This window comes from Engystomops pustulosus, chromosome 1, assembly GCF_040894005.1.
Source record: "Engystomops pustulosus chromosome 1, aEngPut4.maternal, whole genome shotgun sequence".
Lineage (NCBI taxonomy): Eukaryota > Metazoa > Chordata > Amphibia > Anura > Leptodactylidae > Engystomops > Engystomops pustulosus.
The window spans coordinates 65,807,533-65,835,117 of record NC_092411.1 but is presented as its reverse complement, the minus strand read 5'-3'; the positions used below and the strand labels follow the sequence as shown (position 1 = coordinate 65,835,117).

At 39.6% G+C, this 27,585-nt stretch overlaps 1 protein-coding gene across 1 annotated transcript in view; it reads right to left on the bottom strand.

Annotated features, from left to right (window-relative positions):
* Positions 1–6,475: 6,475 nt before the first annotated feature.
* LOC140122149 (chemerin-like receptor 1) overlaps positions 6,476–27,585 on the bottom strand; it is a 44,990-nt gene continuing 23,880 nt past the window's right edge. The window contains exon 2 of the mRNA XM_072142658.1: positions 6,476–10,478. Coding sequence (XP_071998759.1) covers positions 9,426–10,478 — 1,053 coding nt within the window. The 3' untranslated portion in view covers positions 6,476–9,425. The remainder of the gene's footprint in view (positions 10,479–27,585) is intronic.

The window sequence follows — 27,585 nt, the reverse complement described above, 5'->3', positions numbered from 1 at the left end:
CTGTAAATGCACAAGTATTATGAAACTGTAGCATTTTCTGATGAATTGACAGAAATAGACATCTGTACTTGAAAATAAAATCAGTTCTTTAAAGTTCATTAAGAAAGTCACATTGTCTTGAGCTGCAAACACAGCAAAGTACACTTCCCTGTGTGAAACTGCAACTGCTTTGTCAATGTTGAAATACTAAAAAAATTTGCTACATTCACCTTAATGGTGGTAATAATAATAATAATAATAATAACAGAAAACAAGGGGAAGACAAGGATGTTGCAAGATACTCGTGTGAACTTAAGGGGGGGGGGGGTCTTAATTAAGTGAAAGCTCTAAAGAAAAAAGCAAGAATTTTGTGGCTACCCTTATTCCATATGGGTAAAAAGAGACAGTCATGCAAGTCATATGGCTTTCTTCAGGTCGTGTCCTATGTCCTGTGTATTTAGAAGACAGCCCACATGTAATGCTTCATTTGCCTTCTGGCGGAATAGAACACTTGCTGCTTGTTCCTAAGAGATTATATTTGATTTCAACTGTGGAACTAACTGCAAGATAGTGATTGTTGAGGAAAACAACAGTTTTAACCTTTTCCCTCCCTTTGACGTAGCTCTACGTCATAGGATGCGGGTAGTTCCTACAACTCAACATAGAGTTAAATATAGGGCACCTAAATATACGGTACCTATAGGGCATTACAAACATGATCAGCACAGGGCACGGAGGTGCCGATCATTGCTATGGCAGCCCTGAGGTCCGATGAAGGACCCCAGGGCTGCTGGCAGTAAATGCCTGTTACATTATGCAGAATGCACCATTTAACAGAGCAGCTGTCAGCCTATGCAGAATGCAGTATATTATTAGTATTGCAGTATATTACATTGTACTATGGCAGTATATGATAGGATCGTACTGACAACCTAGGGTTAAAGTACCCAAGGGAGTCTGAAAAATAGTAAAAATCAAAACTAAAAAAAAGGAAAAAAAAATTCTAATAAAAAAACATAAAAATACAAATCACCCCCCTCCCCTTCACTAGAACTGACATAAATAGAAATAAACAGTAAAAATCATAAACACATTAGCCGCATCCAAAAATGCCCGATTTATCAAAATATAATAACGTTTTTTCACTGAGTTTAACCCCGTAACAGAAAATAGCGTCCAAAGTCAAAAATGGCACTTTTTTGCCATTTTAAAAAATTCTCTAAAAAGTGATCAAAAGGTCGTACAGTCCTAAAAATTATAACATTCAAAATGACATCAAAAGTCACACCTCCCAAAGCTCTGTACACCAAAGTATGAAAAAGTTATTTGAGCCAGAAGATGGCAAAATCCAAAAATGTGTTTTTGTACAGGACATTTTAATTTTTGTAAATGAATGAAAACATTAAAAAACCTATGCAACTTTGGTATCCCTGTAATTTTACCGACCCAAAGAATAAAGACGACAAGTCATTTGGGGTGTACAGCGAAAACCGTAAATTCCAAGCCCACAAGAATAAGGCACGAATGCATTTTTTCACCAATTTCACTGCATTTGGAATTTTTTTCTTGCTTCCCAGTACACGGCATGAAATATTAAATACCACCATTTTGAAGTGTAATTTGTTATGCAGAAAATAAGCCATAATACAGCACTTTACATGGAAAAGTAAAAAAAGTTATAGATTTTTGAAGGTGGGGAGTGGAAAATGAAAACGCAAAAACGAAAAAGGGCTGCGGCGGGAATGGGCTAATAAATGAATATATTACGTTGTAGTAAACCTGGAATGAAAATTCACCCACTTAATTATTACTATATGGAGCGCTGCTTCTATTTTATAATGTACCAGTCAGTTTTAGAAAAGGTTAACTTCTGTTCTTTCTTAGTCATGGCCTTTCAGACTCTTGTGTGTTTTTGAATCTGCTAATCCTAATAAATAGCAGCGTTAACAAAACATGGCTAAATAATGCACACTATTGATATTTTCCCTGATAGCAGTAAAAACTAGTCCTATAGGTATTTCGTCTAGATAAAAAATGAACCCGCTTGTGATGATCCCCATAGAAAATTAAATAGTCAATATTCAAGGACATGAATAAATAAAGACAAGAAGCTCAATACTTTTACAAATAGAATATGTGATCAATGCCTCTTTACACCTTACATTCGATAACTGAGACCAGAAGAATCAATCATGAGTAATCTGAATTCTACATAGACATTACTAAGTAAAAGCAAACAAAATTTATTGGGAAACTTAAATAGCAAAATATACTCTATTGAAACCTATTTCTGTAATCATTGACATACCATGTATTTATCATGCAATGTTTTCTTTTTTTTTGGGGAGGGGTTAGTGAAAATGTTAGGGTGTGATAGCACCAGTCTTGATAAATTTGTGTTCTAATAATGGATGGATGGGACCATTTTTCGAATAGTTTTTTTTATAATTATCGATTTTTTTGTGCATGGATATCAAGGCTGTCGTCTTGCAGAAAGATGTTACATATTAGATGCTCCTTACATCAGCCACATGGACCATAGGATACAAAATTAATGAGATGCCAATTTAGGTTTCAAAGTTTCACAGGCTGTTACACTGTGCAAGAAGCACGTCCATCCTCCCATTGTGTGCTAAAACTGACATTGCTGCTGTGAGAATACTTCATGCAAAGAGAGGGTGGTGTCCTCAGGAAGAAAGGGCGATAGTGAGACAGTGTAACAGCTTGTGAAGCTACAGCACAGAGAGGTACCCCAGAGCCCTTCTGGCTTACTAGCATAATTTTTATTCTTAAGATTAATTCATAAGATTACCCCATGGTAACAGAAATGCTTTGTGTCCTTTCCAAAGCTTATTCAATGGTGATAATGGCTGAGAAGTGAACTCTGTACAAAAGAGAAAGTCTATCATTGACTTGTTCTTATGGTGGTTTAATCTTAGTATGGCATGGGCTACACCAGGGGTCGCAAGCCAGATGTGGCTCTTTTGATGGCAACCAGGGCTCCTATCCAGGGGCATAACTACAGCCCTGGCAGCTGCTACGGTGCCTGTCAAGAACAGGGGCCTGTATTGGGCTGTATTTCCGGGGCCCCTGTTGTGCCCATGGCTGTAGTTATTCGGATGTAATTGGCAGCGCAGGGGTACGAGGGGTTTAATTCTAGGGCGGGCTCCTCCCTCTCCGCCCTTGCAGCAGCTTCCTCCATGTAATAGAGAGAGTAAGGGGAGGAGACTGTCTACCTGCAGCCAATCCCGGCGCTGGATGTCAGCAGTGAGGGAGACTTGGCAGAGGAGAGAGCTTCATACTCGGGAGAAGGTCCAGCACCTGAGGAGGAGGAGTCAGCAGCCAGGAATCATCCAGAGATAAGTCCTCCCTCCCCCCAGTGTCTCCTGTCACATTCTGCCTTATCCACTTAGTAACCACTCAGCTCCCTCTTTTTGTTTACTTTATTTAAGACCAACACTTTTAAAGGGCCACTGACAGAACAATTGCTCAAGCAGTCATTAGTACAGCAAGGAGTGTTCCTCCCTCCTGTACTAAGCCACAACTGGACCAAAACAATGGTAATTCCCTGTAAAATAAAAAATAGATAATTTACATTGGAGCTAGCGATGCATGACATCTCATCTTTGGTTCAGTTGTGGCTTAGTACAGGAGGGAGAAACACTCCTTGCTGTACTAATGACTGCTGGAGTGATTGTTCTGTCAGTGGCCCTTTAAACATATTGTACGGCTCTTGCAGAATTATATTTTAAAATGTGTGGCGCTTATGCCAAAAAGGTTCCTGACTCCTGGGCTACACTTTTTGTGAAAAGCAGTATGGCTGGCTTGTGGCTGTTCCAATGGCTTGGATTGCAGGGAGATCTGATAAGGACTGTTTAACCTTTTAGATCATGTGGTCAATGCTCTGAATGCTCTATGCCGGTCTCCTTCCGAATATAGTTTAAAATAATCACCCTTATCCACAAAGCTTTGCACAGTGCTGCACCTTCCTACCTCTCCTCTCTTATCTCAGTCTACCGCCCAAACTGTGCGCTCCAATCTGCCAGTGATCTTAGTCTGATCTCTACCTTAATTAAAACCTCTTACTCACGTCTCCAGACTTCCTCTGAACTGTACCAATTCTCTAGAATGCCCTTCCCTGGATTTTCAGACTAATAACCACCCTTCAAAGTTTCAAATGTGCTCTTAAACCCATTTCTTTAGCACGCCTATCACACTCGCATGAAACATCAACTCTCCCTGTACTAATTCATCATATGTCCTTTTCCCATTCGGTAAACACCAGATATATACCAAGCTCCAGACTTCTCTGCAGTCATATTCACCTTGGACCTTGTATATAAGATGGCAGCTGATGATTGGTTCAAGCTGTAGCATTTTTATCAAACTATTGTATTCTGTTCCCTTATAAAGCATTGCTGGACCATTATACAAGCTCTTATACCTCCTGTGTCACCCCCTCATCCTCATAGACTGTAAGCTCTTGTGAGCAGGGCCCTCCTATTGTTCCATATGTCTGTTTGTACTTTGTAATGTAATATTATATTTGTCCCCTATGCTTTGTACAGAGCTATGGAATATGATGGCCCTATATAAATACTATTACTTTTAGTGTAAGTGAATGACATAAGTATTATAACTCATTGGGGTGGGTTGCAGAAGAGAAAACAAAAATGGAGGCCTTGCTTATTGCAACCACTTATTTCTTTTTAAAAAATTATTGAGAACAGGAATGTGATTGCTTCCTATTGGTGGCTTCTAATCATTTCATTGTCACATTTTATCTTCAGATCCCTATCTTCTGCAACCAGTTATTTTACTAACACGTTCTCCTGAGGATTTCCATCTGCTTACTGAGTTTGTCCAAGCATTGCCCAAGGCTGTAAACTATGGCACTGACAATTTGATTAATGCTGGAAAGTGAAGAGCAAGATAATAACAGTCTGGTTTACATATCCTAAATCTATTTGTTTTATGCAAATGTTTGTGTATTTCAACAATCACTGCTTTGGACATTTCTGTCAACGCAAGGAATTCAAGTCTCTTTGTCGAATAATTGCCTAAAGGTGTTCTCAGATCTGCCATAGTCACTTTACTGTCACAAGATGGACTAATTTTGTGCGGTGTTGAAGATGATCTTATCATCTCTTTAAAAACTGTATACAATGTAATAATAAAGTCACAGTAAAGACACATTGATAAGCGTCTGCTCAACATCCTTCAAAGAACCTGAGTCTTCAACAATGTTATTACAAAAATTCTAGTAAGGCTAAATAGAGAATGTGGATTAAGATTCAAGTACTTCTGGACAATTTTGCCCCTCAGGATTTTTTTTTTTTTAGATTTTAGCAGTCAGATCTAAGAGGCATAAATTTGTAGATACTTTTTGTTTTAACAGTTTTTTCTGATCAATGAACCTACAGTACAGAAGCTTATTTTTGTGAGATGAGATGCATTTTTCATTAAGACCATTTCAGTCCTAATGTTGGACTAATTTCAGTCCTAATTATAAGATTTCAGTAACTTCATATTTATTATTTTTTTAATTATTGGGACATCTTGCCATTTGTCTATTTTTTTAAAGCTTTAAAAAAATGAAATCATGAATTCACACAGTCATTGGACTGTATGATACTGATGCTCAACCAAGTCAACCAAGTCTTGTGTGTTTCAGCAGAATGACTAGATGAGGCTGCCCTAGACCTGTGACTTGTTATGGTAAACTTGCAGTGTGACCATGGAAGAGGTGATTTGCTGCAGATGTTGGGGCCAGTTTACGGTGGAAATAAAGCTTGAGGCTTTGTTCACAAGCTTCATCTGAATTGTGTCTAGAAACAGCTTTGTCCAGATCTTAGTGGTGTTTATCCCTATGACTTCAATTTATTTCATTCAGGCTGTATTACCGTAATCAGTTGTTTGTTTCTATCTGAAAATTCTTCCTATATTCCTATTAGTAGGGTCATGGGATTTTATAGTGACTCCACCTTATGGGAATCATTATGCCTTCCTGTTGTTAAATGATGCCATAGCATGGACAGGTCCAAATCATTGGTTCGCATACGCCTACTATAATAACTGATAAAGTGTCTGTCGCACAGCTCTGTTTTATAAGATGGGTCATTTTCTGGCTTTCCTAAATATGGGCTCTAGAATATTTAGGAGACTAGACAGAGCAGGATCATCACAATGTCCCCACAGCAGGAAGAGGTGGTACAGTCTCTTGTAGCCCTTTTGAAGATGTGCTAAGGAATCCAAAATAACAGATCTATCTATTTAACTGCTAAAATGGTCTCTAATAAGGGCAACAGGGAGGATCTTTTATTAGGAAATTGTTGTCTTTCAGGTATAATTTTCTAGGTTGATAATATTCAGAAATGAGTGAATAACAGAAAAAATGAAGAAATCTTTGATGACAGTAGATGATTTTTATTACTAATGCAATATAAAAAAGCATAAGTAAAATGCAATTATTAACACATTTCAGCAGTGGGGGGGGGTAAAGGGGGGGTAAAGTGCTGAATCTTCATTATTTAATGAAGAACAGTGAACACACAAATAATTCTGTAAAGTTGACTGTCAAATTAATATAATTTTACTGTATTTCAAAATATATTTATGAAGAGAGAGACATTTGTTTGACATAAAAATTACTGTAAGTTAAATATATGCTTTTATTAGTTGTCTTATGATTTGATATGACATTAAAAGCTGTCATTCATTTAAACACCTTGAAGGTTTTGCCCAGTTTTAGCAAATAAATTATTGCTCATAGTATAAAATGTTATATAATTTTCCAATATATTTTCTGTATATATACTTCAGTTTTCTAGATCTCCATGGTCATGTGATATTACACAGTTGCACCGCTTGTTATATCACACAGCTCTGATTACTGTCTGTGATACTAAGGAGCCTCGCACCTGTGTGACATCACATGACCATGGATGAGTGTTTATACACAGGAAGTAATCAATGAAGCTCCTAAAATATAAAAACAAGCAGAGATCTCGAAAACCAGAAGCAATTGATACACAATGGGAAAGAATTTGGGAAACTGCACAAAAAGTGCTCTGCCTGTGTATAATGCAGGGTGCGACAGATTCATTAAGAACGTGCACCAGAAATCATGAATCTGTCACTTCCCTGCACTGGCCCGACAGAGTTCACTAACTTTTTTGCAGTGCCCCTTTAACACAGGGCGTGTAACAGACTTTGCATGTTACATCCGGCGCACAGTCGAACTGAGCACCGGAAGGCCCCCTTATTTGTGTTGCATGATGCTTAGTGCAGCTGCGCCCCAAAAGGGTTGCATGCAACACAATATTGGTGCAAACACTTCTCAAATGCCTGTGCAAGCAGTTTACATCCAAAAGAACATGCAAAGCCCTTAATAAATGTGTCCCAATGTGTATTGGACAATTTTGGAACGTTTCATGATACACATTAACATTTGTTGAAAATGAACAACCCTTTTAAGGTCTCATGCACACAGTTTGGATGCAATTAAACTGATGTATGCTCACCTGTCTGTAGCTGGGCCAGTATAAAGGAGGCACGCTCCTTCTCCATAGGAAATGGAGAAAGATATGGCCAAAGAGAGCAGACTCTATATTTTTTGTGGGCACAGTATGGAACGTTGTGCTCACTGTACCAAGCCAAGGTGCCATTGCCAGTGGGGATGTTGGCTGGAATGCTGTACAGCAGTGTGTGGAGTTCATTGTAGTTCATAATAATGTACTGTTTGTGCTATTGCATGTATTATGGAGTATTCTCTTTAATATGTGTATCTGATAGAAGATGGCAAAATGTCAGCTTAATAAGGAATCCCCCCCCCAAAACCCTGTATGCCTCACACCTAAAACTGAGGTTGTATGGAGTCTAAACATAGACATGTGTCAGTTTGTTAATTCTTCTAACTTTTTCTTTGATGTATTGTGCATAACACTCATTACTGGAAGTCATTCCACAAATACATACCAGTGTGGCCAAGCTTCTATATTGCTTTTTTAGTCAGAATGTATAACTTTGTATTTCTGTTTTTAATTAAAAAAATATATATTTTTTTTTTTTACTTTTTACTTTACCCAAAAAACAGATTGGCAGAGAAATTGTCAACAAGTTATCAGTAATGTTGTACTCTAATTACATTTTTGTGATTTAAAAATCTTTGTGTTCAAGGGAACACTGATATTTTATACTTATTATCAACCTAAGATCTAAGATTATTGACTTTTTTGGTTTATACATTAGTAAACATCAGATGTAAAATACACTTTAGGCTCCAAAGTGGACGTAAAGTGGCTAAAAATGAAATCTTCATGTCTGGATGCCTTTGGAAATCCAGTCACTAAAAAAGCATAAGAGCATGTTCACTATGCATTTTTCCATTGAAATCTGGATGAAAATATATTTGCTATCTGCCCACTACTGTTGATAATAAATGCTAATTTTTATTGCTGAAAAGGTGCCTTGTCCATTCTTACAAAACTGAAACTATAACAAAAAGTCACAAGCAGAAGATCTGATTTAAAGGGGTTGTCCACTTTCAGCAAATAACTGATATATATATACGTTCTGTATCAATCCCTGATGCCTATTTAGAAAGCTTATATGTTTACTTCCAGTGGATAGAAATCTGTCCATGGTCGTGTGATGGACAGATAGGTGCATGAGCTGTAAGTATCTATGATAATAACGGCTCATGTCACCTGCATGTCCGTCGCATGACCATGAACAGATTTCTATCCACTGGTAGTAAACATAGAAGCTTGATATAGAATGACAGCAAGCAGAGACCTAGAAAACAATGAGGAAATGATACAGAATATATATTGGCCAATTGCAACTTTTCATTGTACAAACAACATCAATTATTTGCTGTAAATGGACACCAACTTTAACTCCTTATGATTCGTATTGCCATAGATGGCTGCCTTTGCAGATACAATTGCTTGCCATGACGAATTTCATGCTAAATTCCCTAAAACACCAAAAAGATTTAACTGAACTGCCCGCTTCATTGTTCAATTCCCTGTTTATCAGCTGCTGAGAACAGCTATTAGTGGTCCCGGGTGTTGGACCTTAACCAATCTGATATTGATTACTTTTAATATAGATATGTTGTCAATATTTTCAGCTAGAAAACTCCTGAATACTACGGAATATTAGAATCCTATATGTCTAATTTTTAACACACTATTTTGTAGTTAATATTAGCCCCACAAATATAAGTCAATACAATTAGAGTCACTTGTAGAAATTAAACTTTACCATCTTAAATTAAGATTCCATCTTTAATTTTTACAAAATAGTATAATTCCTTATAAAACTGTATTATGCTAACCTTTAATTGCGCAAAACCGGCCAAAAACCCCTTTTCCCAGAGTCCCATTCATCCAATACCTTTTCCATACTTAATGCTTGGTACAGCTAGAAAAACCAATTTGTTATATCATTGACTCTTTTTCAGTCATCGATGAGCGATGTGTGAAGCTTTTAAAGCTGTTTCGTGTGTGAAATGAATTCTCACTTAATGCATTATCAAGTCTTGATAGTATTTTCATCTTAAACTTCTTAAAATCTTGGCCCATAATAACATACAGTATTGGATTTATACAGCTGTTGGCACTGGCAAGGGCTGTCGCAACTGGCATGCCAGTCTTGAACAAGGATTCAGGGAAATATTTTGGATACAGCTCTAGAATATGTAGAACATGATATGGTGACCAACAAAGGAAAAAAGCCACAATTATGGTAAATATGATTTTAAATGGCTTTCCCGATTTTGCCATACGGTTTTTCTGAATTTTGAAGACAATTATAGAATAACTGATGGTAATAAGTATGAGAGGGATTAAATATCCAAATACAAATCTTACAATGGTCATCAAGGTATGGATTCTAGGACCATTTCCCTCACCAAACATTTCATAGTTGTTAAAACATATTATTTTTTTGTGCCGTTCTACTGTATCTCGAAAAATAAAAGAAGGAGTGCTAAGCAAAAACCCAACAATCCATGCTACCACAGCCAGAATACTGGCCAGTTTAGTTGTACGATGATTTTGAGACCAAACAGGAAGGATAACAGTTATACAACGATCCAAACTAATAGTGGATAAGATAAGGATGCTGGTGAACATATTCAAGAACAGGATAAATGAGTTCAACTTGCACATGACTTGACCAAAAATCCAGTGGTGATCCATTGCTGTATAGACAATGGTCACAGGTAAGAAAAAAGAAAACATGAAATCTGCCAATGCCAGATTAAAGAGCCAGATGGTGTTGACGGATTTCTTCATCTTGATTGCAATAATTCCAATCACAAGGCCATTCCCAATGACTCCAAGCAGACAGACTGCTCCATATATTACAGAAGGTACAATTTGTAGTGAAGCACTACTGGTTTCATCTTCCCCGTAATAATCAATGACGTTTAAAGTTTCATCATATTCATCATCTGGATAGTCATAATTGGTATCACTGGCATCCATTGTCTGAAAAGAGAAAATGATATACAATGAAACTCAAATTTGTACCACATGTACATGCAAACTTCAAAGAAAGACTTGGGAAAACAAAAGTATTAATAAGCATTTCCTGTACTTACATAGAACAGTTGTCTCCATTGATATTTACAAATGAGGTCTACATTTCAAATTTATCATGTAAGCTATTTGTTTCAACAAATAGTAAATAAAGGGTTTTATTTATCATTAGGCAGTTCCTTGGGACAGTTTTATGTCTATTTTTGGAGTTCTACTGGACATCTGATATTTAATAAATGTTCTTATGGTCTACTTTCTGCCTGGGATTTTTTTCTCAAAAAGTCCCAAAAAGTCTCAAAATGCATAAAGAGTCCCAGCACCAGGGGCGTCGCTAGGTCAAAATATCCGGGGCTCGTGCCCCGGATCTTTTGGCCTGTGCCTCGGATCTCCCCGGGCATCCTACCCTCTCTCGATCCGTTTCCTGCACGGAACGTGATGAGAACGTTTGCTGGCACTGCTTTCCTCTGCAGCTCAGCCTCCAGTGAATAATAGTCACAGAGGCTGAAGGACCTGTGATGATGTCACTTAGTGGGGGGCTGTGTGAGGCATATTACTTAGTGGGGGGGCTGTGTGAGGCACATTACATAGTGGGGGGCTGTGTGAGGCACATTACTTAGTGGGGGGCTGTGTGAGGCACACTACTTAGTGAGGGGCTGTGTGGGGCACTTTTCTTAATGAGGGGCTGTGTGGGGACATTACTGGAGGGCTGTGTGGGCACATTACTTACTGTTGGGGCGTGATGGGTAACACGCACCTGGTTTTGTTTAAATGCAAGACAAAGTGTGAGCGCAGCCTTACAGTATTTCGGGGAGATTGTTAGGGGCAGCAGCAGGATAACACTACCGGGGAACCAAGATGTAGGGACAATGAGGAACATAAGATGTGGTGATGCCTCATGGAGAAGATGGAGGGGACGTCACCTGCAGTCACTGGAGGAAAAAAGTAGGGATTTCTCTGGTGTTTCTGTAGCTGTATACACTGTCAGTAAAGTTGTTCTGTGAGGGGTTATGTACAGGAGGGGGCATTACTAAAAGAGCGCTACATATGTATTGGGGCCCGTGCCCCGGATCTTTTACAACCCTAGCAACGCCCCTGCCCAGCACATACACCAAAGTCATTGGCTTTGCACTGTTTCACAGCGTTGCACTAGCAGTACTTCTATGTTTACACAAGTAGAAATAGTCCTGCAAACCTTTTTAGCTGTAATAAGTCCTAAAAAACCTCAATGCGACTTTTTTTAGACTGTTTTCTACCAAAAAAGACAACAAAACTAGGACCACTAAAGTGTCAATACAAAAAAAGTATACTTTCACTATTTTTTCAACTTTAGTCTATGCTGCTAGTTTTTGCCAGATATGCCAACTCTGGTTAGATTGGAGAGACGTAATGGCAAATCCTTGCCAGGACTAATAAAGACTCTTATTTTTTCTAAAAATAATTATGTAAGTACTGTACTGTATTAGCAACAAATGAAGTCTGTTAAAAGTCATTTTTCCGTATACACTTGGTAAATTACAGCTAGAATCTATGTTGTTGCTGTGGGCAATGCTGAAGTCAGCATAGTTTAGTTGTGCTAAATTTGCAGATACATGTCTTTTTTCTCTTTTTTGCAGGGTTTTCTTTATTGTTTGTGACTTTTTAGGTTGTATTATAGAATTAGGCAGCTAAAAAGTCTCTATTTTGCTCTACAAAAAGTTGAAAAACATAGAAAACATGTGGGAGATTTATCACTGCTTTATCACTGAGATTTATAACTGCTTCTACTCTATGTGGGCATGGAGGGGGCGTGGAGGAGCACTGCAGCCAGCAGAGTAAGCAGACACAGGACGTGTTTATGCAAAACTATGCCAGGTCTGACCTGGCCGTGCTAGACGCCAGTTAACTAGTGGGACACTGCAGCAGACACTGGCTAACTTCTTAATCCCCTGAAATAGTCACAAAAATGCATCCATGTAGTCCAAAAAAAACAAGAAAAATCAACATAAAAAAGTGTATAAACAGGTCAAGATATACGAGGGCGGTTCAATAAGTACCCGTGTTTGATGACAGAGGGAGTTCCTGAGGGAAGTTGTTGTTATCATCATGTACTGCCATCTATCAAATGTCGGCAAAACAAATTGCCATCTGATTGATAGCTTAGTTTGGATTTGGCAGCCATTTGAGCAAGACGTATTTCATGATTTTCGCTAAGATGGAAAAAGAGCAGTATCATTCGGTAAGTCACTTTTTGTTTTTGGATGGGAAAAAATTACAAGGAGATAAAAGTTGGTTGCTGTTAATGTGGACACTTCTCCATCTTTGACCACCATATTGGTTCAACTAATTTAAATGTGGGCGAACATCCGTTTTTGATGAGGAGTGACCAGGACGCCCAGCAGACGTGGTTACTGAGGTAATCATTCAAAACGTCCACGGCATGATACTCGCTGATCGACGAATGAAAGTACGCAAAGTAGTAGAGGCCGTAGGTGTGTCGACAGGAACGGCAATTAATATTTTACATGATAATGAAATGGCAATGAAAAAATTGTAAGACCGATGGGTGCCATGATTGCTCACTGTTAACTTCGAAGCAGTGTTTGGAGCAATTTAAGATCCGAAAGAGTTTTTCTCATTGAGTTGTCACAGTTGATAAAACCTGCATTCATCATTACACACCAGAAACTAAGCAACAATCAAAACAATGGATTTCTCCTGGTGAATCTGCTCCAAAGAAGGCGGTCCCATCGGGTCATTGCGATGATTTTTTGGGATGCGAACGGCGTCATCCTCTTGGATTTTTTAGAAAAAGGAGGAACGATCACTGGACAATACTACAGTGAGTTATTGGAACGCTTCAACAAAAAATTGAAGGAGACGTGGCCGCATTTGGTGAAAAAGAAGGTGCTGTTTCAACACGACAACGCACCAGCACATTAGTCCGGAGTTGTCACCGTCAAACTGAATGAATTGCGTTATGAATTGCTGCCGCACCCCTCGTGTTCTCCCGATCTGGCTCCCCACGACTTTTTCTTGTTCCCCACATGGCTCTTGGGGAAAACTTTTAGCTCAAACAAGGAAGTCATTGCCGAGATGAACGTTGGGAGAAGTGTATCTTTCTAAAAGGGGACTATGTTGAAAAATAAAAAAAATTTTTTTGACAAAATGGTATCTTCATTTCTAACATGGGTACTTACTGAACCACCCTTGTAGATATATTTCACCTAAAGAAAATAAATTGTTTGAGAATATTGGGACCACAAGACAGAGGAGTTTTAGGCTATCTATACATGAAAATGGGCAAGATTGGTTATGAAAAATCTGTGGGATTTCCTCTTAATAAAAAAGGTTGTTAAACATCAAACCAATAGATTGATTTTTATAAATGATGTTGTTGTTTCATAGATCTCTTTCTAACACATATTTCTGAAGTTTAAGCTCCCCAAACCAAATCTAGAAAGATCTAGATAGAAAACACAGGATTTTTGTGGGTTAAATATTCAGCCTGAAGCAAGTGACATTTTTAAGAAAAAAATCCCCGGACTTGAGTTAATTAAGATGCTCAGGTAGTCAGAGCATAACCTTTGAGAACTGCTCATAGTACATGTATTATATTTTGGCCTTCTGCTTGTCATTTTGTTTCACGTCTCATATTTTTCTCTATTGAGAAATGCTGTTCACATTTTATGATTCCTGGAATAACACAGATTGTGAAAATTGTGTCCTTGGAAAAAAAAAGGGCAGATGGTGATAGATGTAAGAGCAGATAGGAAGGAAACAGGTACACTATTTATCTCAAGGTAAGAATAACACATTTTCTTTTAATGTAATGTGATGAAGAAATATTTCTACTACTCCCATTCCCTGACCTTCAGTTCAAGTGTGATTCTTAAATGAACAATTTATAGTTTAGAAATATTCCACAAGCACTGTTGGTTTGGATATATTCAGGTATAAAAAGCATTAAACTAAGGATGAATTTTTTTTATCAGCATGACCTCCCTGTAATATGACATGTACAAAATACTTAACAAGCTATTTGATGAGATAGAAATGTTTTCTAGATAAGGCAATGTGCTATATATAATGCCTTTAGAATCAAAGAACTGTAACTAGTGTAGCTCTAGAAATATTGGGTGGGATTTCTCAAGGGAAAAAAAGTTGTAATTCCTGGCACACAGACAAGTATTATGACTTTTTCCCTGTTATGCCACTTCCATGCAGGACCTGCAATAGAATTAATCCAGGTGCCAAAATCTCTTAGTATATCCAGCTTGACATTCAGTGCATGTGGTGGGGATCGAGAGTGGGCGCACAATTCCCCAGCTCTTGCTAAACTCTCCTTATAGTCTTGTAGGTTATTTGCACTACATCATAAGCATGCCTTACTTGAAACACTATGGGGCACATTTACTTACCCGGTCCAGTCGCGATCCAGCGGCGGGTTCTCTGCACTGGATTCGGGTCCGGCCGGGATTTAATAAGGTAGTTCCTCCGCCGTCCACCAGGTGGCGCTGCTGCGCTAAAAAGCATTTTAACGCGCCGGAATTCACCGAGGCCGTCTGAGTGAAGGTAAGCGGGTCCCGAGCGACACATTTTCGGTTCTTAAATGCGGCGGTTTTTCCGAATACGTCGGGTTTTCGTTCGGTCACGCCCCCCGATTTCCGTCGCGCGCATGCCGGCGTCGATGCGCCACAATCCGATCGCGTGCACCAAAATCCCGGGGCAATTCAGGTACAATCGGCGCAAATCGGAAATATTCGGGTAACACGTCGGGAAAACGCGAATCGGGCCCTTAGTAAATGACCCCCTATGTAGCCTGAATGCATTTTGATACAACATGAGCAACTTCAACTTCATACCTTTTTTATTGACAGTGACCTGCTCCCCCTGTGAAACAAAGCACAAGGGGGGTTTATAGACCTCACGACCATGAAGTGTGCTCTCCAATCAGATCACAGATTTAGCAAAGAGTACTCAGCATCACTGAATATAATAAATGTACTTAAAAGGTTATTCTTTGCAACACATAACATTTCAGTTTGCCATGTTCACCATATTAAAGAATTGTGTTGCACGTTCTTCATGAATCTGGTGCCCCCTGCACTGCTCCGACTGAGTGCACCAACTTTTTTTTGGTACATCTTTAACATAAAGCGGGGAAAACAATTCTGTCGCACAACTTATCCCTCCTCCCTGATGTCAGCTCACCACGCTGTAAGCTCTGTCCTTGTGTGAGTGAAAGAGCAGGACAGAGGAGTGGTCCAGGAACACAAGGTGGGGGCTGAGAGCTGAGGAGTGATCGAGCAGCACAGACAAGTCACATAGTTTTTTTTAAATGCATCCAAGCCAAAACAAACCTGGGACTCAGAACAGGATTCTGTTGGTTATGTCAGGGTACAAGGTAAGTTAAAACACACAATTGTATTGTAATGCACAATCCAGCTGTAATAGTCATCTACAACCTGTCTTTGGTGAAAATGAGGTCCCTGGGGACAGGTTCCCTTTAAAATTATGCAAAGGTCTCTACTTAACAGAAACTAAGCTTCAGTTTTGTAAGGTTGATAGTTTGTGCCAGGGGATAGAAATTCCAGACATAGCCTTCTCAAAGAAGGATGAAAGTCACTAATTCACGTAGTGTCATAGCGGTCACTTGTCATTATAGTACTCATCAATTCCAATAAGCAGAAATAAATGCATTTTGCTTGAGGTTCAGATGGAGGAGTATTATTTAGATAAATAATCCAAAGACACTGATGGACTAGCAGTAATTGTGATATATGGGAAGAATAACCTGTATCGGTGCTTCAATGTTTTGCTTGACCTCTCTGAGAAGACAGATGCCCTGTATTACACAGACTTGTGTTGATATTCATAGCTTGATCCCTGGCAGTCTATACAATATATGAGAAAGGTTGACTTTGATTTAACACCTTTAACATGTTCTAACAGTTAAATCCCAAGCTGGGTTAATCAAAGGGGGCTACTAGGAAAACCTGTCAGCAAATCAATGATTCGATTATTTAAATAAACTATTATATTACAATTCCCTGTACAATGCCATGAACCAACAATAACCAATGAGACTGAAAGTCAAATAATGTGAATATACATTTTCAGGCTTATTAGATGTCATTAGTTCAATGAAGTCAGTTACAGTGAGAGAGTATAAGCAGAACTCTCTGCAGACTTTTACCTACCTACCTACTGTTACCCCTACTCCCACTGCCTGCAGTCACCTCAGATGGCCAATGCTTTGAATCAGTGTCATCTAGAATAGCAATACCTAAAAGTCATATATAGCATATAACAATTTGTGCAAAACTGTGATTACAGGTCCTCTTTTTTTAAGAAGAAAAATACTATTTTTGCATATAAACAAATATATACTTAATTTTGTATAACTGTATTACATTTTGTAATACATTTGCTGATCAAATACCGTATATACTCGAGTATAAGCCGACCCGAGTATAAGCCGAGGCCACTAATTTTACCACCAAAAACTGGGAAAACCTATTGACTCGAGTATAAGCCGAGGGTGGAAAATGCATTGGTCACAGCCTCCCAGTATATAGCCTTCCAGCCCCCAGTAGTACATTGCCCGCCCCCTTGAAGTATACAGCCTGCCAGCCCCCTTGAAGTATACAGCCTGCCAGCCCCTTTAAGTATACAGCCTGCCAGCCCCCTTAAGTATACAGCCTGCCAGCACCCTTAAGTATACAGCCTGCCAGCCCCCTTAAGTATACAGCCTGCCAGCCCCCTTAAGTATACAGCCTCCAGCCCCCTTATGTATACAGCCTCCAGCCCCCTTAAGTATACAGCCTCCAGCCCCTTTAAGTATACAGCCTCCAGCCCCCTTATGTATACAGCCACCAGCCCCCTTAAGTATACAGCCTTCAGCCCCCTTACGTATACAGCCTCCAGCCCCCTTATGTATACAGCCTCCAGCCCCCTTATGTATACAGCCTCCAGCCCCGTTCGCCAAGCACATTAAAAAAAAAACCTTTCATACTTACTTACAGGCGGCTCCCTGATGCTCCGTTCCGCGCGGCTGGTCTTCGGTCTCCGGTCTTCTCTGTGTTGTATCAGCCGGCAGACACGCGTCCACGTGATCTGCCGGCTGGTGCACAATATCATGTGGCGGTGTCGCCGCTGATGACGTCATCAGCGGCGACACCGTCGCATGATATTGTGCGCCAGCCGGCAGATCGCGTGGACGCGTGTCTGCCGGCTGATACAACACAGAGAAGACCGGAGACAGAAGACCAGCTGCGGGGAAGACAGAAGAGGAGCCGCCGAACATCGGGAGCAACGCGGACCATCGGGCCTCCGGAAGGTGAGTATGGAAGTTTTTTTGTGTTTTGTTGACTCGTGTATAAGCCGAATCAATGCTGAAATGCTGAATGCTGAAAAACTCGGCTTATACACGAGTATATACGGTAGTATAAAAATTGGATGGCTCAAAATGGGTGATTTCACCCCAAAGAATTTAGGATACAGGTACAAGGTAAGGGCTGTGTGATACAGGCCACACAACAATTCTGTAATTCTGACAGTAAAATATGGGCAGCACGGTGGCTAAGCATTACAGCCTTGCAGCGCTGGGGACCTGGGTTCAAGTCTCAGGATCGACATCTGCAGAGTTTGTATGTTCTCTCCATGTTTTCATTGGCTTCCTGCAGGTCCTTCGGTTTCCTCCCACACTCCAAAAACATTCTTGTAGGTTGATTAGATCGTGAGCCCCATTGGGGACAGGATTGATTTGGCAATCTCTGTGCAGGGCTGCATTATCTGTGTGCGCTATATAAATAAAATAATTATTATTATGGTAGAGCAGAAGGTATATTTCAACCCAAATAATCTCCATAATGATTCCAACATTTCAGTATACAAGTTTAAAAATGTGATTAAATTAAATTAGCCCTTCTTTGTCACTCAAAAAAATATGAATAGTCATTAGATGACCAGATGTAACAGGTCATTTGTACTGTCAGAAGGATTTAATCTGTGGCATGGGGCATATGTGAGTTGAAATCCTGCTGAATCCACCCTTGATTGATTTTTCACAAATATTTTTCATTCCACACATGGAAAAGCATGTCTTTGTTGAGATAACAGGACTAGGGCAATCCAGTTTGTTGGGTAAACAATTCCAGTTTGGCTGCCCAGTAGTTAAGGGGATCTTGGATGTTGGAATAAAGTAGTGCTTTCCAAGAAGACTGCTACTTCAGGTTCTGATTCATGTCATGCTGATGCTTAATTGATTTTTCTGTTGCCAATAGAGGAACGTGGCCATTAGTGATCAAAGATGTCTTATTGATAAATTCTTTTCTCCTCTTTCTATGGAAGAGGAAGAATGTCCCCCATTTTGCTGTGATATTAAGGGGACTAAGATGGTGGTCCCTCTGCTGAATTGTAACTGTTAGGCTACATTCACACGGACGTATGAAAACGGGCGTATACGTACCATTTTTTAACGGGTTACATGCAGCCACATTCATTTCAATGGACAATACGTCTGACCATTTATATTGCCGATGTTAACACTGTACTGTACCGTACCATATACTAGCCGTATAAAAATATAGAACATGTCCTATTGCCTCCGGTATTTCAGTTCCCTATACCCTAGAAGTCTATGGGGATGTATAAAATACGGGTTACATACGTGCTGCATACTGATGAAAAATGTCACGTATATATGGGCTCATACAGTCGGTAAATACGGGACTGGAGAAATCATACGTCAGTGTGAATGTAGCCTAAGGGTGCATACACACGCGGTATGCACGCCGTGCGGGTATACCGCCATGTGATGGAGAGGAGGAGGAGGTGACCCTCCTCCCTCCATAGAAAACAGCACCGCATGGCCGCACACTCGCAGAAAGATAGAACATGCTCTATCTTTTTGCGGTGTGCGGGCCGGATTGGTGCCACACATGTGTGGCACCGTATCCCCACTGTACCGCTATGGCCATCTATGGGGACATACATGCGGCCGCAAATTTGTGGTCGCATGTACGTCCCCGCAGATGGCCATGTGAATGAACCCTTAGACTTTTACTATGAAAACATTTCTACCAGGGAGCTGGAGAGGATCCCTGCCTCCATATCTACCACATACTGCTAGGTGGGTCAGGGTCATCTGCCTGGTCTCTGACATCAGCCTTCATCTTCCCCTATGTTTTCTCTTGCTTCTCCCCAGATGCTTGGTTTGATAAACACTCACTATCCAAATACCTGGTTTTCCAAGTCCTCCTTGCTGTACTAATGCTCCTCCTGTGCCAGTCCCGCCTCAAAGGTCACAATTTCCCTTGCTGCCCAGCAATCCATGGCTGTCAGCAATGTGTACAGGAGGTATAGAAGCAAGATGACATAATTCATCCCATAGTTCTGGTGACTGACAAATAAAGTGGCCTCCTTAAAGGAATTCAGAAAACAGCAGGTGAAATGTATCAGCTGTGAATGTTTGATACCAAAGTTCCATAGAGGAATAACCCTGTCCACCTGAATCATCAAGAAATCGATCGGGGCTGCCACTTTTCATATATGTGTAACAACATGTGTAGGGTAGGGTGTCAGAGGTTTTACATGTTGCATATGAGCCATTGTAAAGGAATACCATTTTGCCTCTACATGTCAAGGAGGTTTTGTTTAAAGCATGCTAAGTGTGGTTGCATGTCCAGTAATTGGGTGGAAGACTTGAAGAACTATTTTACAATCAGATTAAATATATGTGCCATAAAGAGGGCATGAGTCAGCCCTTCTGGACACAGATCGAATGTTCCTCTCGTTGTTGGTCACCATGGTTCCGATCAATAAGACTTTCTGTAGCGTATTGAGCAGATCTTCCCTGTGTGACTGCTTCCGCAAAGGCTAGCATGGTGAAGAACCTCGAGTGATGATACGCCAGAGGTGTATTTCCATCAGTGCCTTTTATGGAGAGTGAAGACACAATAGTATATAAGGAGTAAAAGGAATGCTTAGACGCCTCAACCACATTATAAAAAAATGGAGGTCGTCGAGTTCTGAACTGGCTGGGTTGCTGTTGTGCCTGCTTCTTTACTATGCATACCCTGCAAGGGCATAGATGATGGTATTATGGTACTTTTGCAAAGAGGTTACAGACAACTCAGGAACAATACAGGCATCAGCAAACAAGGAAAATAGATGGTGTATGGACAGCAGCTGCAGAAACCCAGGCGTATAGACAGCAATGATTTAAAAACCATGAGTCTTGAGTCTCTTGACCCCCAAAATGGTCAACCTATTAATTTTTCTACTGGAATTAGGATGAGCATACAAGTCCTGCAGATAGCAAAAGTAGACCGCTATTATGCACAGCCTGGTCACTGCTGCACCTGTCCTGCACTGGGAGATCTCTATGCAGGGTAGTTTAACCCCTTGAGTAGAGAGACAGATGGAAGAGGGTAACAGGATCATGAGGTGCTGGAGGGTTGCCTTGGTAGCCGCAGACCTTATCAAGTCAAGTAAGAAAGCATTTTTAGGTCAAGCCAGAGGCTAGGTCTAATAGACAGTAAAACTATTTTAATGTTACCATTTAGTGCTTTAAATCGTTACCTTAACTCACAAAAATCAAGCCCTAATAATTGACACATAAGCAAAAGGTTTTCTCAAAAAAGAAGTTTATTTTCTAAAGAAGTTAAACATTTTTGACAATTTGCACATCTGCAATAAAAGAAAAAAATCTACAGAAAAAAAACTGGAAGTAAAATAAAGATAACACATTCTCTAATTCACTGTTATTAACAAAAATTCAGCTTTTCACAGATATAAGTCGAACCTCTTTCTATCAGTCCTGGCGTACACAATTCAGTTGCCCCTAGACATGACCCTGTAACGTCTGAATTAGCGTCAAGGAAGCCATCTTGCTCTTCTGTCTGATGCTACATGAGCTTTTATCTGCCACTCACTTCTTGCCGGTAAACACATCACATCATAGCACATTGTGAGGAGAGGTGAGCTGCAAGCTACAGGCAGATAAGTGCTTAATCCAGGTGTGGGAAAGAGAGGCACATCAGAGCTGATAATGTGAGAGCAGATATGTAGCAGTGCTGACTGTGTCATTGTTTCTAATATGCATGTCATGGATCTCATCATCTCTTCTCTCATCTGTCTAATCTCTCTTTCAATGTGTCAGATACTAGTACAATGTTCAGAAGGTAAATGAAAGTGTATATAAACCTGTTCCCTGATAATCTAGCCATGTTGTCAGCACAAAGCATCTCATAGCACAGAGGGATCATAATGTACCTGCTTAGAGAGTGATAGGAGCTAAAGCAGCAATAAAACTGAGTATCTTTATTGTGAAAACATCACAATGGGATTGAGATTTGAGAATTTTTTTCATAGGAAAACCACTTCAAGGGGTTAAGATGTGCATCCCACGGTGTCAAGGGGTTGGCCACAATATCGTATTGAATAGGTTTCCTGGTAAACAGGACTCCTTAACCAAGTGAGAGAGGACACATCTGTACCGCAAAAATAGAAGGTTTGAGATGTCCTTATACAATGCAATTAAACAATCTAAAAGAAGGGCTATAATTGTTGTGTAAAGCAACCAATCACAGAATAGTGATTCAATTACCTTAGTAATACTTAAATTAAAAAAAATAAAAGCAGTTGCTTTATCAGTTTCTTTAAGCAAAAGCTTTTTTCTATAAATTTGCCCTTTTGTGTATATACAGTAGCTTGAATACTATCAGTTTTTCATATACCTATACACAATATGCTGTAAGCAATGATCTACAAACCACATGTAAGATATTAGGACTGGAGCTTTCATCATACAACACTTCTCTATGTGGTTGACTAGTTACCTTTTACTACTCCTACTAAAAAGCGTATTTATCGTTTTTTTATTTTGACAAAATCATCTTCATACTCTTAACTCCCTAAACTAAGTGTGGTGCTATTTTTCATTCTACATTTTAGCATAAGGACATGAAAGAGGAAGCAGGAAACAAGTAAATGATTGTATTTATATACACTCAGCATCCCAAACCACTAGTATCTTTGAATACTGTATTTATACTTGCTACATTAGCCCACATCTGCTCTGTATTTCTGCTTTTCTGCTCTGTTACATTAAAATTTGGAGAATGGATCTTCAGGGCCACTATTGACCATAATTAAGTGCTTCAAGTAGCCTAATATGTACATGTTTTGATGGATGCTATATGCAGAACTTTTTCTGTTTATATACATATATATATACTGCTTTGACAAAGGCAATTTGTAAAACAGAGATCCCGATCTAGGGTTCTAGGGTGATTTGGCAAGCTTTGTGCAACGCTGCATAATCTGAGTGTGCTAATTAAGTAAAGGAATTATTATTATTAGGGTAAGAAAAGCATTTAATAGTGTACAATGTATTTAATAGTTCTCAAATTTTAATCCTCTATAGATATTTACACCATAAAGATAATTTTTAACCACTTATTTTATAATTTTATTCCTATCACTGGTCAGTGTAAAAGTGTGGGCAGACATTTCATGATTCCTCTGTGTTATGAGATGCTGTGTGCTGACAATGTGCTTACATGATCAGCATACAGGGTTTGGCTAAACTTTTATTTAGCTTTTGAACATTCTACTAGTATCTTACACATTAAAAAAGAGAGATGAGAGCTCAGAGTCATGAGATGGATATAAAACACAATGAGGATCAGATTGTGTCGCATCGGCGCCGGCTTTCACAAGACAGAAATCGGGGGGCGTGGCCGTCGGACAATCCGACGGATTTGGAAAAACCGTGGAATTTTAAAAAGAATTTGTGTCGCAAGATCAGCACTCCCATGCACCGGGACAAAGAAGGTGAACTCCGGCGAACCTCGGCGCAGCAGAGACACCTGCTGGATATCGGGCGCACTACCTTAGTTAATCCCGGCAGACCCGAATCAGCGTTGGACACGCACCGTGGGATCGCAACTGGACCAGGTAAGTAAATGTGCCCCAATGTGTTTATGAGCTGCAAGCAGCATGCAACGCAGCTTTCCCAAGGTCCTGAATGTTATAATTATTTTTTAAGCAAAACCTCTCAACTCAAAGTAGCAGATGGAAAAAAAGACAGGTAAGAACTAGCTAAAGCAAACAAAGATAAGGTAAATGACCCCCAATGACACGCTCAGCTCTGCTCCCTCACATAGTCAAAAAAAGTCAGCTCTGCTCCATTACCTTATCAATAAAACTAACAGTCAGCTTTACTATAAAGACCTTATCTTGTGTGTAGCTAGAAGACTAAGTCTCTGCACATTGCTGCTTGCTAGCAGGAAGTGCCTGTGTCTTTGATGGTTTTGTAATGCAGGGGGAGGGGCATGAGGCAGAGAAGAATGCAATGTGCAGTCAATAAAAGCTATTCATGAGAAGAATCCAACCATTGTCAAAAGATTTATGGTGATATATAGTGGAAACCAAAATTGCAACCACCGGGACTGATAGAGACAGGTGTATTTTGGTTAATAACAGTGAATTAGAGAATTTGGTATTTTGTCATCCTTAGTTTATTTAAGAAACTTGTCTTTGTGGGTATAGCCCTTTAAACCAGTTTTGAATGAAAACTACCTAACACTGACTGCAGATTTGTATGGTCAATGCCTCTAAATATATATAAATGGTTCATTGTTATTGTGCTGGCAATTCCACAAACGGCAGAAACAAATCTTATTTACAATAATAATTATAACATGTAAAGATGATGACATTATTTGATTATTCGAAGAGTACACATTATTACAGATTATACCAAGAACATGGCTCCTGTGATAACCACTCATGTTTTTCAGCGTTTTTTGAAACCTTATAGACAGAGATAAGAGGATGGTTGGGGTTGTTCATATTGTCTTTGATCTGTGCAAAAAATAATTTGTGAGCTTGAGCTATGAAATCAGTGTTGCATTGATAGAACCACTTATGAAGCATCATTAAGCAGGAACCTTATACTCCAGCCATGTAGCAAAGCAAACCTGCTGCTTTTGTTACTTCTAATGGATCATCAAATTTAATATCTCACTAACATCAGATGTTGCCTAGGCCACAGAAAAGGGGTATTAAACTGATCAATGACTTTATCAAAAAGTTGCCGTGTATACATTATACTGTCCAGTAATAACCAAGGTGTTTTGCCTGCCAACAAAAAAAGGAATATTCACTATCGTTTGCATTTAATGACATGCCTGTATTTGACTCTTCTCAAAGGAGAATCATCTACAACATTTACAATTGGAGCTTTAAAGGAGCTTTATAAAAAAAAAAGTTGCTAGTAGCTACACATTTTCTTTGGTGACTGAATAAGAGAGAGTTCACACATAGATGTGAAATATCCCCCACCAGGCCTATCCTTTCTTCTATGGATACAGACAGCCGGGACCCAGAATACCAGAGGGGCTGGACATGATTACAGAGTAATAACATGGTCAAATGAAACAATAGAATGAGGGCCATGCTCGCAAGAGCTTACAATCTATGAGGGAGGAGGTGATGGTACTTATTCCTTATAAAGAATAGTCCAGCTATTTTTGATAATTGGATAAATGGATAAAAGAAATGAAATAAATAAATAATGCTACAAGGGCCATTCACCATCCCCTATCTATATTTACAGAAACCATGGTGCATGGGTATGCAGAGTAATCTTTATAATTGTATTAGAGGAACCACATAGAAGGGAGGATAAACAATTGAAGAATAGTTTATAGAGAGTAAAAATAATATGTGGAGAAGGGATCTGATATATGCCTGCCTGAAGCAATGGGTTTTTAGACAATGTTTGAAACTCTGTAAGATGAGTTAGGCCCTTCCAGAAAATTGGTGCAGCTTGGAAGAAGACCTGAAAACATAAGTGGGAGGTTTGGATTGAGTTTTGTAGTATTCTAAGTATTCTCTGTACTTAGGCTACATCATGGTTTGTGACACACACCACAGCAACTATGTTGAGGAAAGCAATAAACGTAATTCCCATTTTCCAGGAGCATAAAATATTTCATAATGGTTTATCAATAGAAATGCTTTGATCACAGTAATTGTCAGAATCATAAATTTCATGGTAAGATGTCATGCATATTGACGACTTATAAAAAAATATTGAAGTGCAGTAGTTTTACAATAACCTTAAGCAGTGGCCCAAAGAATAAATACAACATGTTACTTTTACTGTAAATTGGCAAAAATGTAAATGTATAAAATCACTGCCAGAAATAGAAATAGTAAGGTGCCATTTTTCTCATTTTTTTTTACATAAGTTTCCACTATTACAATGTAAAAACCAAATGGGGCTTTTTCCCCAAGCCAATTAGGTTGAAATCAGTCCCTCTCCCCACAGGCCTTATTATATAAATGTAACATACACAAGGATGCTACAAGTGAATTGTAATATTACCTTAAAGGGGTATTCCCATCTGGGCATTTAAATTTAATTTAATTCATTTGTCATATGTAAACATTTCTTCAATTGGATGTCATTTAAAAAAATGTTCCCGTGTGAAAATAATATCTCATAAATTAGTCACATGGTCCCTTAGAAACGAGATAGCTTCCTCAGATACGACCACCTCACATTTTGGCAGCAGTGGCCAGACATGCGCTATTGAGTCCTGCCTGACCACCAGGATTCAGCAATCATTACCACAGGACGGCTGTGGGAGATGCAGTAACTCCCACACTCCCTAGAGCTTTATTGCCAAAGACAATAGGGCATATTTACTTTCCTGTCCGGAGGAGTTCACAAAGTACGGAGTGTGTCACTTCCCCACTCAGGTCTGCCGGAGTTCACCTTCTTCTTCCCTTTGTATGTAAGTGCATTGTCTTGTGACAGAATTAGAATCTTAAAGAGGACCTGTCACCGGGGAAAACCCACAGACCAAATGTGCCTCCCATAATGCTCCCCCCAGCCCCTTTCTCCCTCGCTGGCAGGGGCGTGCTGGGGGTGTGTCGGCATGCCCCCTAATGAATAATGCCAACTGCCAGCACGCCAGATACTCTTTTTTGGTAAGAGATCGGATCGTTTTAAATTAATTTACTGCACATAAATTAAAAAAAAAAACTAGCTGGGGAGAAAGGGGCTGCGGGGAGGATTATAGGGGACACATTTGGTCTGTGGGTTTTCCACGGTGACAGGTCCTCTTTAAATCCTGCGCTCAGTCTGGATTGTCCGATGGTCCGCAACCCTGATTTCTGATGCATAAAAGCCAGTGCAGCTGCACCACAATCTGATTGCGTGTGAAACAGTAGCCAGTTAAATACCTGTCACAGTGGCGCAAATCCCGAAAACTTTGAAAATCCAATGAAAGTGTGATCCGTGGACCCTTAGTAAACTAGCCCCAATCTTTTTAAATTGGGATTCAATGTTGACACATATTGATGAATCTTAAACCACAATTAAGCCATTTCTCTTTCCCAGTAAGACTTTCCCTTGTCACAGAAAAAAAAAAAAAAAAAGCTAGTTAGTATTTATTGAAAAGCTTTTAGATCTCAGTTTGAATGAAGGGTATTTAACAAGAACTGGAGCATCATATGACAATTATGTTCAATAAGTTCAATACGAAAATTACGTTGACCCAAGCCATTGGCTCCAGCCTCTTAGTTTATCCAGTGCTTGGGTCCTAGAATTGCACTGAACCTGCTCTTGTAAACTGCTGCTGGCTATAGCGAGTGAGCCCTTCGTTGGCATACGGTACTCGGCTGCATGATATGGCCTACTTCATGCTCATTTGCTGTGAAGATAGCTAAAGAGGAGAAAAGGGGAAAATATTTGCATAGCCAGCGCAACTTCCCCCCCTCCCCCCGCCATTAATCTTGCCAACCAGCTCCTCTAAAAAAAAATTGTACAGATTGCTGACCCTGACATGATGAAACCACACATTCCCCTTTATAGACTGGACACCATGTAACTTTCATCTCAAAAACAAGGGATTTGTATAAACTGGGGGGTGGACAGAATTAAAGCTGTAGGTCTGAAATTAGCCGCTATTATTAGTGGATTCTCTGGCGGGACATACACATTCCATGCAGTGTCAGGTTGCATTACATATTATCTAGTAATATAAGTAAAAACTTA